We start from the raw sequence: 14,754 nt of genomic DNA, 5'->3' as shown, positions 1-14,754 counted from the left end.
ATAAGACCCCATAGGACCCCATATCCCCCCCCATTTCCCCCCCATAAAACCCCATATGCCCCCATTTCCCCCCATAGGACCCCATATCCCCCCCATTTCCCCCCCATAAAACCCCATATGCCCCCATTTCCCCCCATAGGACCCCATATCCCCCCCATTTCCCCCCCATAGGACCCAATATCCCCCCCATAAAACCCCATAGGACCCCATATGCCCCCCTTTACCCCCATAGGACCCCATATCCCCCCCATAGGACCCCATAGGACCCCATATCCGCCCATATCCCCGCCATAAGACCCCATAAGACCCCATAGGACCCCATATGCCCCCCATAACATCCCATAGGGCCCCATATCCCTGCCATAAGACCCCATAGGACCCCATATCCCCCCCATAAGACCCCATAGGACCCCATATCCCCCCCACACCCCCCCATAAGACCCCATAGGACCCCATATCCCCCCCATAAAACCCCATTTCTCCCCATATCCCCCCCATAAGACCCCATAGGACCCCATATCCCCCCCATAAGACCCCATAGGACCCCATATCCCCCCCACATCCCCCCCATAAGACCCCATAAGACCCCATATCCCCTCCCCCCATACCCCCACCTTAATATAAGCGCTGGGATAGATCTTGTGCACGGCGTCCCCCGGCGCCCTCCCGGCTTCCCGATCCAGGTAATAGCTTTGCACGAACACGGCGTGGTCGCTCAGGCACCTCACCCACACGTCCCCTTCCCCTTTGCACTCCAGCTGCACCCCCTTCCCGATGTGCAACCTGCAACGTTCACCACTCTTGTGAACCCCCTTTGCACGACGGCGGCCATTTTGGTGCCCTATGGGGTCCCTATGGGGGTTATTGGGGTCCTATGGGGGTCCTATAGGGGGTATGAGGGTCCTTTACTCTTCTTTTGCTTTCCTTTGCTGTATATAACCAATAAGGGAACAGTAATCACCACTGTTGTGAACCCCCTTTGCACGATGGCGGCCATCTTGGCCCCCTATGGGGTCCCTATGGGGGTTATAGGGTTCCTATGGGGGTCCCATGGGGGATATGGGGGCTCTATTGGGGTCCTTTACTCTCTTTCTGGTTTCCTTTGCTGCATCTAACAGTAATCACCACTGTTGTGAACCCCCTTTGCACGACGGCGGCCGTCTTGGTCCCCTATGGGATCCCCATGGGGGTTATAGGGTTCCTATGGGGGTCCCATGGGGGATATGGGGGCTCTATTGGGGTCCTTTACTCTCTTTCTGGTTTCCTTTGCTGCATCTAACAGTAATCACCACTGTTGTGAACCCCCTTTGCACGACGGCGGCCATCTTGGTCCCCTATGGGATCCCCATGGGGGTTATAGGGTTCCTATGGGGGTCCCATGGGGGATATGGGGGCTCTATTGGGGTCCTTTACTCTCTTTCTGGTTTCCTTTGCTGCATCTAACAGTAATCACCACTGTTGTGAACCCCCTTTGCACGACGGCGGCCATCTTGGCCCCCTATGGGGTCTCCATGGGGGTTATGGGGGTTCTATGGGGGATATGGGGGGGATAGGGAGGTCTTAAGGGGGTTCTGTGGGGTCCTGTGGGGGTCCTTTGCACTCCATCTGCTCCCATTTCCTATACAGAACCCATAAGGGAATCCTAATCACCACTGTAGTGAACCCCCTTTGCACGACGGCGGCCATCTTGGCCCTATATGGGGTCCCCATGGGGGTTATTAGGGTCCTATGGGGGATATGGGGGTCCTTTGGGTTCTATGGGGTTTTTATGGGGGTATGGGGGTCCTATGGGGGATATGGGGGTCCTATGGGGGTCCTATGGGGGATATGGGTTCCTACAGGGGATATGAGGGTCCCATGGGGGTCCTTTGGGTTCTATGGGGTTTTTATGGGGGATATGGGAGTCCTATGGGGTCTTATGGGTCGCATGGGGGTCCTACAGGGGATATGGGGGTGCAGTAGGGGTCCTATGAGGGATATGGGGGTGCAGTGGGGGTCCTATGGGGAATATGGGGTTTCTGTAGGGGATATGGTGTCCTGTGGGTTGCTTGGGGGTCCTATGGGGGTCCTGTGGGTGCTATGGGGATTTCATGGGGGATATGAGGGTCCTATGGGGGACATGGGGGTGTTATGGGGGTCCTTTGGGTGCTATGGGGTCCTATGGGGGGCATGGGGGTCCTACAGGTGCTGGGGGGGGATATATGGGGTTTCTATGGGGGATACGGGGTCCTGTGGGGTCCCTACAGGGTCCTATGGGGTCCTATGGGGGATATGGGAATCCTATAAGGGTCCTGTGGGTGCTATGGGGTTTTTATGGTGGATATGGGGGTCCTATGTATGCTGGGGGGGGATATGGGGTTTCTATGGGGGATATGGGGTCCCTATGGGGTCCTATGGGTGATATGAAGGTGTTATGGGGGTACTTTGGGTACTATGGGGGTCCTATGGGGTATATGGGATATCTGTGGAGGAATATGGGGTCCAATATGGGATATGGGATACCTATGGGGTATATGGGATCTTATGGGGGTTCTTTGGGTGCTGTGGGGGTCTGATGGGGAATATGGGATCCTGTGGGGGATATGGGGGTCCTATGGGTGCTGGGGGGATATGGAGATCCTATGGGGGATGAGAGAGTCCTGTGGGGTATATGGGATACTTATGGGGTATATGGGATTCTATGGGGGTTCTTTGGGTGCTATGGGGGTTCTTTGGGGGTATATGGGATCCTATGGGGGATATGGGGTCCTATGGGCCCTGGGGTGGTTCTATGGGGGTTGGGGGGGATATGGGATTTCTATGGGAGATATGGGGTCCTATGGGATTTTATGGGTCACATGGGGGTCCTTTGGGTACTATAGGGGTCCTTATGGGGTATATGGAATCCTATGGGGGATATGGGTCCTATAGGGAATATAGAGTACCTATGGGGTATATGGGATCCTATGGAGGATATGGGGTCTTATGGGGGATATGGGATACCTATGGGGTATATGCGATACCTATGGGATATATGGGATTGTATCGGGGTTATGAGGTCCTATGGGTGCTGGTGGGTTCCTATGGGTGCTGGGGGGGATATGGAGTTCCTATGGGGTATGGGAGAATCCTATAGCGTATACAGAATATCTATGGGATATATAGGATCCTATGGGGTATATGCAATACCTATGAGGTATATGGGGTCCTATGGGGGGATATGGGGTCCTATGGGTCCAGCTGGGTTCCTATGGGTTCAGGGGGGGGAGGGGGGAGTCCTCACCGTGCTCTCTCAATGGCTTCGGTGCGATGGACATTGGACAGCTGCCCCAAACAGAAGCGGTCGCCTCCCGACGGATCCACGTAACCGTCCACGGTGACCACGGGACAACTGGAAGGGACCTTAAAGGTCTCCCCGACCTGAACGTCCATCTCGAAATAGGCGATGGAACACCAATATTCCGGGGCTGGAAAAAAAAAAAAAACACCTCACTATGCACCTTCCAGGACCTGTGAGTCATTATTTCAGCCAGCAGAACCTGGCTTGCCAAAGAATCATCCTCACTATCCACCTTCCAGGACCTGCAGGTGCGTATTTTAGCTGCCAAAGCACTCACTCACCCTCACTATCCACCTTCCAGGACCTGTGAGTCATTATTTCAGCCAGCAGAACCTGGCTTGCCAAGGAATCACCCTCACTATCCACCTTCCAGGACCTGCAGCTGTGCATTCCAGCTGCCAAAACACGGCTTGACAAAGAATCACCCTCACTATCCACCTTCCAGGACCTGTGAGTCATTATTTCAGCCAGCAGAACCTGGCTTGCCAAAGAATCACCTTCACTATCCACCTTCCAGGACCTGCAGGTGCGTATTTTAGCTGCCAAAGCACTCACTCACCCTCACTATCCACCTTCCAGGACCTATGAGTCATTATTTCAGCCAGCAGAACCTAGCTTGCCAAAGAATCACCCTCACTATCCACCTTCCAGGACCTGCAGCTGTGCATTCCAGCTGCCAAAACACGGCTTGACAAAGAATCACCCTCACTATCCACCTTCCAGGACCTGTGAGTCATTATTTCAGCAAGCAGTACCTGGCTTGCTAAAGCATCACCTTCATTATCCACCTTCCAGGACCTGCAGGTGCGTATTTTAGCTGCCAAAGCACTCACTCACCCTCACTATCCACCTTCCAGGACCTATGAGTCATTATTTCAGCCAGCAGAACCTGGCTTGCCAAGGAATCACCCTCACTATCCACCTTCCAGGACCTGCAGCTGTGTATTTCAGCTGCCAAAAGACGGCTCGTCAAAGAATCACTCTCACTATACACCTTCCAGGACCTGTGAGTCATTATTTCAGCCAGCAGAACCTGGCTTGCCAAGGAATCACCCTCACTATCCACCTTCCAGGACCTGCAGGTGCGTATTTTAGCTGCCAAAGCACTCACTCACCCTCACTATCCACCTTCCAGGACCTGTGAGTCATTATTTCAGCCAGCAGAACCTGGCTTGCCAAGGAATCACCCTCACTATCCACCTTCCAGGACCTGCAGCTGTGTATTTCAGCTGCCAAAACACGGCTTGACAAAGAATCACCCTCACTATACACCTTCCAGGACCTGTGAGTCATTATTTCAGCCAGCAGAATCTGGCTTGCCAAAGAATCACCTTCATTATCCACCTTCCAGGACCTGCAGGTGCGTATTTTAGCTGCCAAAGCACTCACTCACCCTCACTATCCACCTTCCAGGACCTGTGAGTCATTATTTCAGCCAGCAGAACCTGGCTTGCCAAGGAATCACCCTCACTATCCACCTTCCAGGACCTGCAGCTGTGTATTTCAGCTGCCAAAACACGGCTCGTCAAAGAATCACTCTCACTATACACCTTCCAGGACCTGTGAGTCATTATTTCAGCAAGCAGTACCTGGCTTGCTAAAGCATCACCTTCATTATCCACCTTCCAGGACCTGCAGGTGCGTATTTTAGCTGCCAGAGAACTCACTCACCCTCACTGTACACCTTCCAGGACCTGCAGATGATTATTTCAGCCAGCAGGACCTGGCTTGGCACAAAACCACCCTCACTATCCACCTTCCAGGACCTGCAGATGAGTATTTTAGCTGCCAAATATGGCTTGCCAAAGAATCACTTTCACTATCCACCTTCCAGGACCTGCAGGTGCGTATTTTAGCTGCCACTCACCCTCACTATGCACCTTCCAGGACCTGTAAATGATTACTTCAGCCAGCAGGACTTGGCTTACCAAAAAAACACCCTCACTCCACCCCTTCCAGGACCTGTGAGTTACTTATATACCAACCAGGACCCAACCTGCCCCAAAATAACCCTCACTACACCCCTTCCAGGACCTGCAGGTTAGTTATACACCACCCAGGACCCAAAATCAGCCTCTCTACACCCCTTCCAGGACCTGTGGGTTGCTTATACACCACCCAGGACCTGAAATCAGCCTCACTACACCCCTTCCAGGACCTGTGGGTTGCTTCTACACTGCCCAGGCCTCACTACACCCCTTCCAGGACCTGTGGGTTATTTATACACCACCCAGGACCCAAAATCAGCCTCACTACACCCCTTCCAGGACCTGTGGGGTGCTAATACAGCAACCAGGCCTCACTACACCCCTTCCAGGACCTGTGAGTTACTTATAAACCAACCAGGACCCAACCTGCCCCAAAATAACCCTCACTACACCCCTTCCAGGACCTGCAGGTTAGTTATACACCACCCAGGACCCAAAATCAGCCTCACCACACCCCTTCCAGGACCTGTGGGTTGCTTCTACACTGCCCAGGCCTCACTACACCCCTTCCAGGACCTGGCACTCACCAGGATGGTTGGAGATGGGCGGTTGGAAGGCGAGCTCGTTGTGCACCGGCCCTGAGGGGACACAAAATGGCCGCCGCGCTTCACTTCCGCTCCACTTCCACTTCAATCCCACTCCACTTCCACTTCCACATTCACTTCCCTTTCACTTCACTTCCACTTCGCTTCAGCTTCACTTCCAATTTTGTTTCCCGTTTACTTCATTTCCACTCCACTTTCACTTCACTTCCACTCCACTTTCACTTCACTTCCACTTCACTTTTGTTTCCCACTCACTTCACTCCCCCATTCACTTCACTTCCACTTCACTCCACTTTCACTTCACTTCCACTTCACTTTTGTTTCCCACTCACTTCACTCCCCCATTCACTTCACTTCCACTTCACTCCACTTTCACTTCACTTCCACTTCGCTTCCACTTCACTTTTGTGTCCCATTCACTTCACTTCCACTTCACTTCCACTCCACTTCCACTTCACTTCCACTTCACTTTTGTTTCCGATTCACTTCACTTCCACTTCACTTCCACTTCACTTTCACTTCAGTTTCGCTTCACTTTCACTTCGGTTTCCCATTAACTTCACTTCCACTTCAGTTTCGCTTCACTTCCACTTCACTTTTGTTTCCCATTTACTTCACTTTCACTTCACTTCCACTTCACTCCCCCATTCACTTCCACTTCACTTCGCTTTCACTTCACTTCCACTCCACTTTCACTTCACTTCTGTTTCCCATTCACTACACTTCCCCTTTAGCTTTGCTTCCACTTCGCTTTCACTTCACTTCTGTTTCCCATTCACTTCACTTCCATTTCACTTTTACTTCAGTTTCCCATTCACTTTTGCTTCACTTCCACTTCACTTTTGTTTCCCATTCACTTCACTTTCACTTTACTTCACTTCAGTTTCACTTCACTTTAGCTTCACTTTCAATTTTGTTTCCCATTCACTTCATTTCCACTTCACTTTCACTTCACATCCACTTCACTTCGCTTTCACTTCATTTCCGCTTCCCTTTCACTTCACTTTTGTTTCCCATTCACTTCACTTCCACTTCACTTCGCTTTCACTTCCACTTCAGTTTCCCATTCACTTCACTTCCACTTCACTTTCATTTCACTTCCACTTCAGTTTCCCATTCACTTCACTTCCACTCCACTTTCACTTCACTTCCACTTTGCTTCCACTTCACTTCTGTTTCCCATTGACTTCCACTTCACTTTCACTTTGTTTTCACTTCACTTTCACTTCAGTTTCCCATTCACTTTACTTCCACTTCACTTTCACTTCAGTTTCCCATTCACTTTACTTCCACTTCACTTTCACTTCAGTTTCCCATTCGCTTCCACTTCACTTTCGCTTCACTTTTGTTTCCCATTCACTCCCCCATTCACTTCACTTCCTCTTCACTTTGCTTTCACTTCATTTCCGCTTCCCTTTCACTTCACTTTTGTTTCCCATTCACTACACTTCCCCTTTCACTTCGCTTCCATTTCGCTTTCACTTCACTTTTGTTTCCCATTCACTTCAGTTTCACTTTGTTTTCACTTCACTTTCACTTTTCTTCACTTTCACTTTACTTCCACTTCAGTTTCCCATTCATTTCCACTTCACATTCACTTCGCTTCCAATTCACTTTCACTTCACTTTCGCTTCACTTCTGTTTCCCATTCATTTCACTTCCACTTCACTTCCACTCCACTTTCACTTCACTTTCGCTTCGCTTCTGTTTCCCATTCACTTCACTTCCACTTCACTTCCACTCCACTTTCACTTCACTTTTGCTTCACATTAACTTCATTTCCCCATTCGCTTTCACTTCCACCTCCACTCCCACTCTCGCTCCCACCTTTCCCCCCCCACTTCCCCTTCCGTTTCCCCCCCACTCCCACTTCCTCTTCCACCTTTACTTCCCCTTCCCCTTTCTCTTCCCTTTTACTTCCCTTTCCACCCTCACTTCCACCCCACTTCTACCATTACTTCAGTTTTCACTTCACATTCGCTTCCACTTCCGCTTTCAGTTCCACTTCGCTTTCACGTTCACTTCCACTTCCACCCTCACTTCCACTCCCACCTTTATTTCCACTTCCCCTTCCCTTTTCCCTTTTACTTCCACCTTCACATCCATCCCACTTCAACCATTACTTCCTCTCTGCATTCACTTCCACCTCCACTTCCCCTCCCACTTCCACCTTCACTTCCACTTCCACTTCCACCCTCACTTTCGCATCCACCTTCACTTCCACTTCCCTTTCCCCTTCCCTCTTCCCTTTTACTTCCACCTTCACATCCATCCCACTTCCACCATCACTTCCACTTCCACCTTCACTTCCCCTCCCCTTCCCTTTTACTTCCACCTTCACATCCATCACACTTCCACCATCACTTCCACTCCACATTCGCTTCCACTTCCACTCCCACTTCCCCCTTTACTTCAGCCTTCACATCCACTTCCACTTCCAGCTTTCCTCCCACTTCCACCCTCACTTCCACCTTTACTTCCCCTCCCCTTCCCCTTTTACTTCCACTTCCGCCTTCACATTCACCCCACTTCTCCCACCGCTTTCACTCCGCATTCACTTCCGCTCTCACTCCCCTTCCCGCTCTCCCTTCCACCTCCCCCCCCCCCACTTCCCCTTCCGTTTCCTCCCCCCCACTTCCAGCTTTCCTCGCACTTCCACCCTCACTTCCACTTCCACCTTTATTTCCCCTCCCCTTCCCCTTTTACTTCCACTTCCGCCTTCACATTCACCCCACTTCCCCCATCGCTTTCACTTCGCATTCACTTCCGCTCTCACTCCCCTTCCCGCTCTCCCTTCCACCTCCCCCCCCCTCCCACTTCCCCTTCCGTTTCCTCCCCCCCACTTCCAGCTTTCCTCCCACTTCCACCCTCACTTCCACTTCCACCTTTACTTCCCCTCCCCTTCCCCTTTTACTTCCACTTCCGCCTTCACATTCACCCCACTTCTCCCACCACTTTCACTCCGCATTCACTTCCGCTCTCACTCCCCTTCCCGCTCTCCCTTCCACCTCCCCCCCCCACTTCCCCTTCCGTTTCCTCCCCCCCACTTCCAGCTTTCCTCCCACTTCCACCCTCACTTCCACTTCCACCTTTACTTCCCCTCCCCTTCCCCTTTTACTTCCACTTCCGCCTTCACATTCACCCCACTTCCCCCATCACTTTCACTTCGCATTCACTTCCGCTCTCACTCCCCTTCCCGCTCTCCCTTCCACCTCCCCCCCCCACTTCCCCTTCCGTTTCCTCCCCCCCACTTCCAGCTTTCCTCCCACTTCCACCCTCACTTCCACTTCCACCTTTACTTCCCCTCCCCTTCCCCTTTTACTTCCACTTCCGCCTTCACATTCACCCCACTTCTCCCACCGCTTTCACTCTGCATTCACTTCCGCTCTCACTCCCCTTCCCACTCTCCCTTCCACCTCCCCCCCCCCCCCTCCCACTTCCCCTTCCGTTTCCTCCCCCCCAACCCCACTTCCCCTTCCCCTTCCGGGTCCTGGCAGCTCTATAAAGACCCACTCACAGTAATGCCCCGGGTGGAGGGGGGGGTGGTGCTGCAGGTGACCGTTCTGATGGTGAGGGATGGCGGAAGGATACGCCGCGCCGCGGCTTCCGCTCCACCCTCCGTTACCGCCGCTGTCTGAGGACAGGAAACGGGGGCGGAAACTTCCGGCGCCGCCGGAAGTACTTCCGCCATCCACCCATACGGGAGGGGGGAATGCCTGAGGGGAGGGGGGCCCAAAGGAGGGGGATAGGGGGAACCCAATGGGATGTGGAGGGCCTTAATGGGACCCCAATGGGATGTGGGGATCCCAAAGAGACCCCAATGGGATATAGGGACCCCAACGGGATATGGTGACCCCAATGGAACATCAATAGGACACAGAAGCCCCCGATAGGACACGGCGACCCCAATGGGACCCCAATAGGACACAGAGACCCCAGTGGGATCCCAGTAGGGACATGGAGGTCCCCAATGGGATATGGGGACCCCAAAGGGATATGGGGACCCCAATGAGACCCCAATGGGATATAGGGACCCCAATGGGACATGGAGGACCCCAATGGGATATAGGGACCCCAATAAGAATACGGAACTCCCCAATGCGATGTAGGGACCCCAATGAGACCCCAATGGGCTATAGGGACCCCTATAGGGACACAGAGGAACCCAATGGGATATAGGGATCCCAATGGGATATAGGAACCTCAATGGTATATGGGGACCCCAATGACCCCCCAATGGGATATAGGGACCCCAATGGAATATAGGGACCCCAATAGGGACAGGGAGGACCCCAATGGGATATAAGGACCCCAATGGGATACAGGAACCCCAGTGGGGTATAGCGATCCCAATGAGACCCCAATGGGTTATAGGGACACCAATGGGATATAGGGACCCCAATGAAACCCCAATGGGATATAGGGACCCCAACGGGATATGGGGACCCCAATGGGACCCCAATGGGATATAGGGACACCAATGGGATATAGGGACCCCAATGGGACCCCAACGGGATATAGGGACCACAATGGGATATAGGGACCCCAATAGGACCCCAATGGGTTATAGGGACACCAATGGGACGTGGGGACCCTAATGAGACCCCAATGGGATATAGGAACCCCAATAGGGATATAGGAACCCCAATAGGAATATGGAGGACCCCAATGGGATATGGAGGACCCCAACGGGATATAGGGACCCCAATGAGAGCCCAATGGGAAGTGGGGACCCCAACAGGGACAGGGAGGACCCCAATGGGATATAGGGACCCCAATGGGACCACAATGGGGATATAGGGACCCCAATGGGATATAGGGACCCCAATGAGACTCCAATGGGAAGTGGGGACCCCAATGGGATATAGGGACCCCAATGAGACCCCAACGGGATATAGGGACCCCAATGGGGATATAGAGACCCCAATGGGGATATAGAGACCCCAATGGGATATAGGGACCCCAATGAAACCCCAATGGGACCACTTCCCATTGGGGAGAGGGAGGACCCCAATGGGATATAGGGACCCCAATGGGATCCCAATGGGTTATAGGGACACCAATGGGATATAGGAACCCCAATGGGACCCCAATGGGGATATAGGGACTCCAATGGGATATGGGGACTCCAATGGGATATAGGGACCCCAATGGGATACAGGGACCCCAATGGGACCCCAATGGGATATAGGGACCCCAACGGGATATAGGGACCCCAATGGGATATAGAGACCCCAATGAAACCCCAATGGGTTATAGGGTCACCAGTGGGATATGGGGACCCCAATGGGATATAGGGACACCAAGGGGATATAGGGACCCCAATGGGACCCCAATGAGATATAGAGACCCCAATGGGATATAGGGACCCCAATGGGACCCCAATGGGATATAGGGACCCCAATGGGATATAGGGACCCCAATGGGACCCCAAGGGCCGTATGGTCCATTATGGGGTCGTTGGGGGCCTTTCGGGGCGCCCCTTCGGCCACTCACTGTGGTGATAGGTCGCCGGTTGGGCCGGGAAACCGTTCTGAGCCGCCGCCGCCGCCGCCGCCGCCGCCGCCGCCTGCGGTCCCGGAGCCAACGGGAGGAGAGAGTCGTTATGGGCGCCCGGTAATACGGTGGGGGGTTGGCCTGGGAGGACCGGAGATCATAGAGTAGGCAACAGAGCGGCCGCTTCCGGGCCGGCCATCTTGGAGTGGAGGATTGACGTTAAGAAGGGGGAGGGGGGGGACTTTTGACCATAGAGTTTTGGCTAGAGCGGCCATTTTGGATTGGAGGACTGGCGTTAAGAAGGGGGAGGAGGACTTTTGACCATAGAGTTTTGTATAGAGTGGCCGTTTTGGGGTGGCCATCTTGGATTGGAGGACTGGCATTAAGAAGGAGGGGGAGGGGAGACTTTTGACCATAGAGTTTTGTATAGAGTGGCTGTTTTTGGGGTGGCCATTTTGGATTGGAGGACTGGCGTTAAGAAGGTGGGGGGGACTTTTGACCATAGAGTTTAGGCTAGAGGGGCCGTTTTGGGGGTGGCCATTTTGGAGTGGAGGACTGGCGTTAAGAAGGGGGAGGAGGACTTTTGACCATAGAGTTTTGTATAGAGTGGCCGTTTTGGGGTGGCCATCTTGGATTGGAGGATTGGCGTTAAGAAGTGGGGGGCGGGGGACTTTTGACCATAGAGTTTTGTATAGAGGGGCTGTTTTGGGGGTGGCCATCTTGGAGTGGAGGATTGGCGTTAAGAAGTGGGGGGGACTTTTGACCATAGAGTTTTATATAGAGTGGCTGTTTTGGGGCGGCCATCTTGGAGTGGAGGATTGGCGTTAAGAAGGGGGAGGGGGGGGGACTTTTGACCATAGAGTTTTGGCTAGAGCAGCCATTTTGGATTGGAGGACTGACGTTAAGAAGGGGAAGGGGGGGGGGACTTTTGACCATAGAGTTTTGTATAGAGTGGCTGTTCTGGGGTGGCCATTTTGGATTGGAGGATTGACGTTAAGAAGGGGAAGGGGGGGGGGGACTTTTGACCATAGAGTTTTGTATAGAGTGGCTGTTTTCGGGCGGCCATCTTGGATTGGAGGACTGGCGTTAAGAAGGGGGAGGAGGACTTTTGACCATAGAGTTTTGTATAGAGTGGCCGTTTTGGGGTGGCCATCTTGGAGTGGAGGATTGGCGTTAGGAAGTGGGGGGGACTTCTGACCATAGAGTTTTATATAGAGTGGCTGTTTTGGGGCGGCCATCTTGGAGTGGAGGATTGGCATTAAGAAGGGGGAGGGGGGGGGACTTTTGACCATAGAGTTTTGGCTAGAGCGGCCATTTTGGATTGGAGGACTGGTGTTAAGAAGGGGGAGGGGGGGAACTTTTGACCATAGAGTTTAGGCTAGAGGGGCCGTTTTGGGGCGGCCATCTTGGATTGGAGGACTGGCATTAAGAAGGAGGGGGAGGGGGGACTTTTGACCATAGAGTTTTGTATAGAGTGGCTGTTTTGGGGTGGCCATTTTGGATTGGAGGACTGGCGTTAAGAAGGTGGGGGGGACTTTTGACCATAGAGTTTAGGCTAGAGGGGCCGTTTTGGGGGTGGCCATTTTGGAGTGGAGGACTGGCGTTAAGAAGTGGGGGGGACTTCTGACCATAGAGTTTTATATAGAGTGGCTGTTTTGGGGCGGCCATCTTGGAGTGGAGGATTGGCATTAAGAAGGGGGGGCGGGGGGGACTTTTGACCATAGAGTTTTGGCTAGAGCGGCCATTTTGGATTGGAGGACTGGCGTTAAGAAGGGGGAGGGGGGGAACTTTTGACCATAGAGTTTAGGATAGAGGGGCCGTTTTGGGGGTGGCCATCTTGGAGTGGAGGATTGGTGTTAAGAAGGGGGGGCGGGGGGGGACTTTTGACCATAGAGTTTAGGCTAGAGGGGCCGTTTTGGGGGTGGCCATTTTGGATTGGAGGACTGGCGTTAAGAAGGTGGGGGGGACTTTTGACCATAGAGTTTAGGCTAGAGGGGACGTTTTGGGGGTGGCCATTTTGGAGTGGAGGACTGGCGTTAAGAAGGGGGAGGAGGACTTTTGACCATAGAGTTTTGTATAGAGTGGCCGTTTTGGGGTGGCCATCTTGGAGTGGAGGATTGGCGTTAAGAAGTGGGGGGGACTTCTGACCATTGAGTTTTATATAGTGGCTGTTTTGGGGCGGCCATCTTGGAGTGGAGGATTGGCATTAAGAAGGGGGGCGGGGGGGACTTTTGACCATAGAGTTTTGGCTAGAGCGGCCATTTTGGATTGGAGGACTGGCGTTAAGAAGGGGGAGGGGGGGAACTTTTGACCATAGAGTTTAGGATAGAGGGGCCGTTTTGGGGGTGGCCATTTTGGAGTGGAGGACTGGCGTTAAGAAGGGGGAGGAGGACTTTTGACCATAGAATTTTGTATAGAGTGGCTGTTTTGGGGTGGCCATTTTGGATTGGAGGACTGGCGTTAAGAAGGGGGGGGGGGGGGACGGTGGACTTTTGACCATAGAGTTTTATATAGAGCGGCTGTTTTGGGGGTGGCCATCTTGGATTGGAGGTCCTGCAGGATGATGGATGAGTTATTACCGGACTAATAAGAGTATTAATGGGATTAACGGGATTGCTGATTGATTAATGAGATTCTTGGTGAGTTATTCATGGTCTATCGGCGTTATTAATGGGATTTAATGGCACTGCTGATGGATTAATGGCATTACTAATGGGATTTTTAGTAGATTAATAAGATCATAAATAGATTAATTGGGTTATTAATGGAGTGATTGGTTTATTTATGACGCAATTGATGTATTAATGTGATTGAAGATACATTAATGGCATTATAAATAATCTAATGTGGTTATTAATGGATTTGGGACATTATTAATAAGATTACTGATTGATTAATACCATTACTAATAGGTTAATGTGGTTATAATTAGACTAATAGAATTATTAATGCATTAATGCGCTTATTAATGGGATTACTAATGGATTAATGGAATTATTATTGGGATTATGAGGTTAATAACGGGATTAATGGGATTATTGACGAGATTATGGGATTATTAATGGAATTAATGGGATTATTGATGGGATTAATGGGATTATTGATGGGTTGATGGGGTTATTAATGGGATTATTGATGGATTGATGGGATTATTGATGGGTTAACGGGATTACTGATGGGTTGATGGGGTTATTCATGGGATTATTGACAGATTGATGGGATTATTGATGGGATTATGGAATAAATGACGGGATTAAGGATGGGATTAATGGGATTACGGATGGATTAATGGGATTATTGATTAAATGAAGCCCTAATAGCCACAATTAAGTACAAAACGAGGCCCGCGGCGGCCATCTTGGAACTCACTGCTGGACACCACCAGGATAGAAGGAAAGCTGGGACC

General features: G+C 51.9%; 1 protein-coding gene and 1 long non-coding RNA gene across 2 annotated transcripts in view; one reads left to right on the top strand and one right to left on the bottom strand.

Moving 5' to 3' along the window:
- Window positions 1-14,754, bottom strand: part of LOC121108220 (SMAD family member 4) — a 47,192-nt gene that overhangs the window by 13,024 nt on the left and 19,414 nt on the right. Inside the window, exons 4-8 of the mRNA XM_040655272.2 lie at window positions 11,349-11,489; window positions 9,370-9,486; window positions 5,835-5,885; window positions 3,263-3,446; window positions 615-783 (exon numbers count right to left, since the gene is read on the bottom strand). Coding sequence (XP_040511206.1) covers window positions 615-783; window positions 3,263-3,446; window positions 5,835-5,885; window positions 9,370-9,486; window positions 11,349-11,489 — 662 coding nt within the window. The remainder of the gene's footprint in view (window positions 1-614; window positions 784-3,262; window positions 3,447-5,834; window positions 5,886-9,369; window positions 9,487-11,348; window positions 11,490-14,754) is intronic.
- Window positions 3,446-4,610, top strand: LOC121108221. The gene is made up of 3 exons (XR_005842520.2): window positions 3,446-3,845; window positions 3,971-4,123; window positions 4,249-4,610. It is a non-coding gene; the product is annotated as an uncharacterized LOC121108221 (long non-coding RNA).

This window comes from Gallus gallus, chromosome W, assembly GCF_016699485.2.
Source record: "Gallus gallus isolate bGalGal1 chromosome W, bGalGal1.mat.broiler.GRCg7b, whole genome shotgun sequence".
Classification (NCBI taxonomy): domain Eukaryota; kingdom Metazoa; phylum Chordata; class Aves; order Galliformes; family Phasianidae; genus Gallus; species Gallus gallus.
The sequence above is the reverse complement of the archived record's forward strand: the minus strand, read 5'-3'. Positions and strand labels throughout refer to the sequence as shown.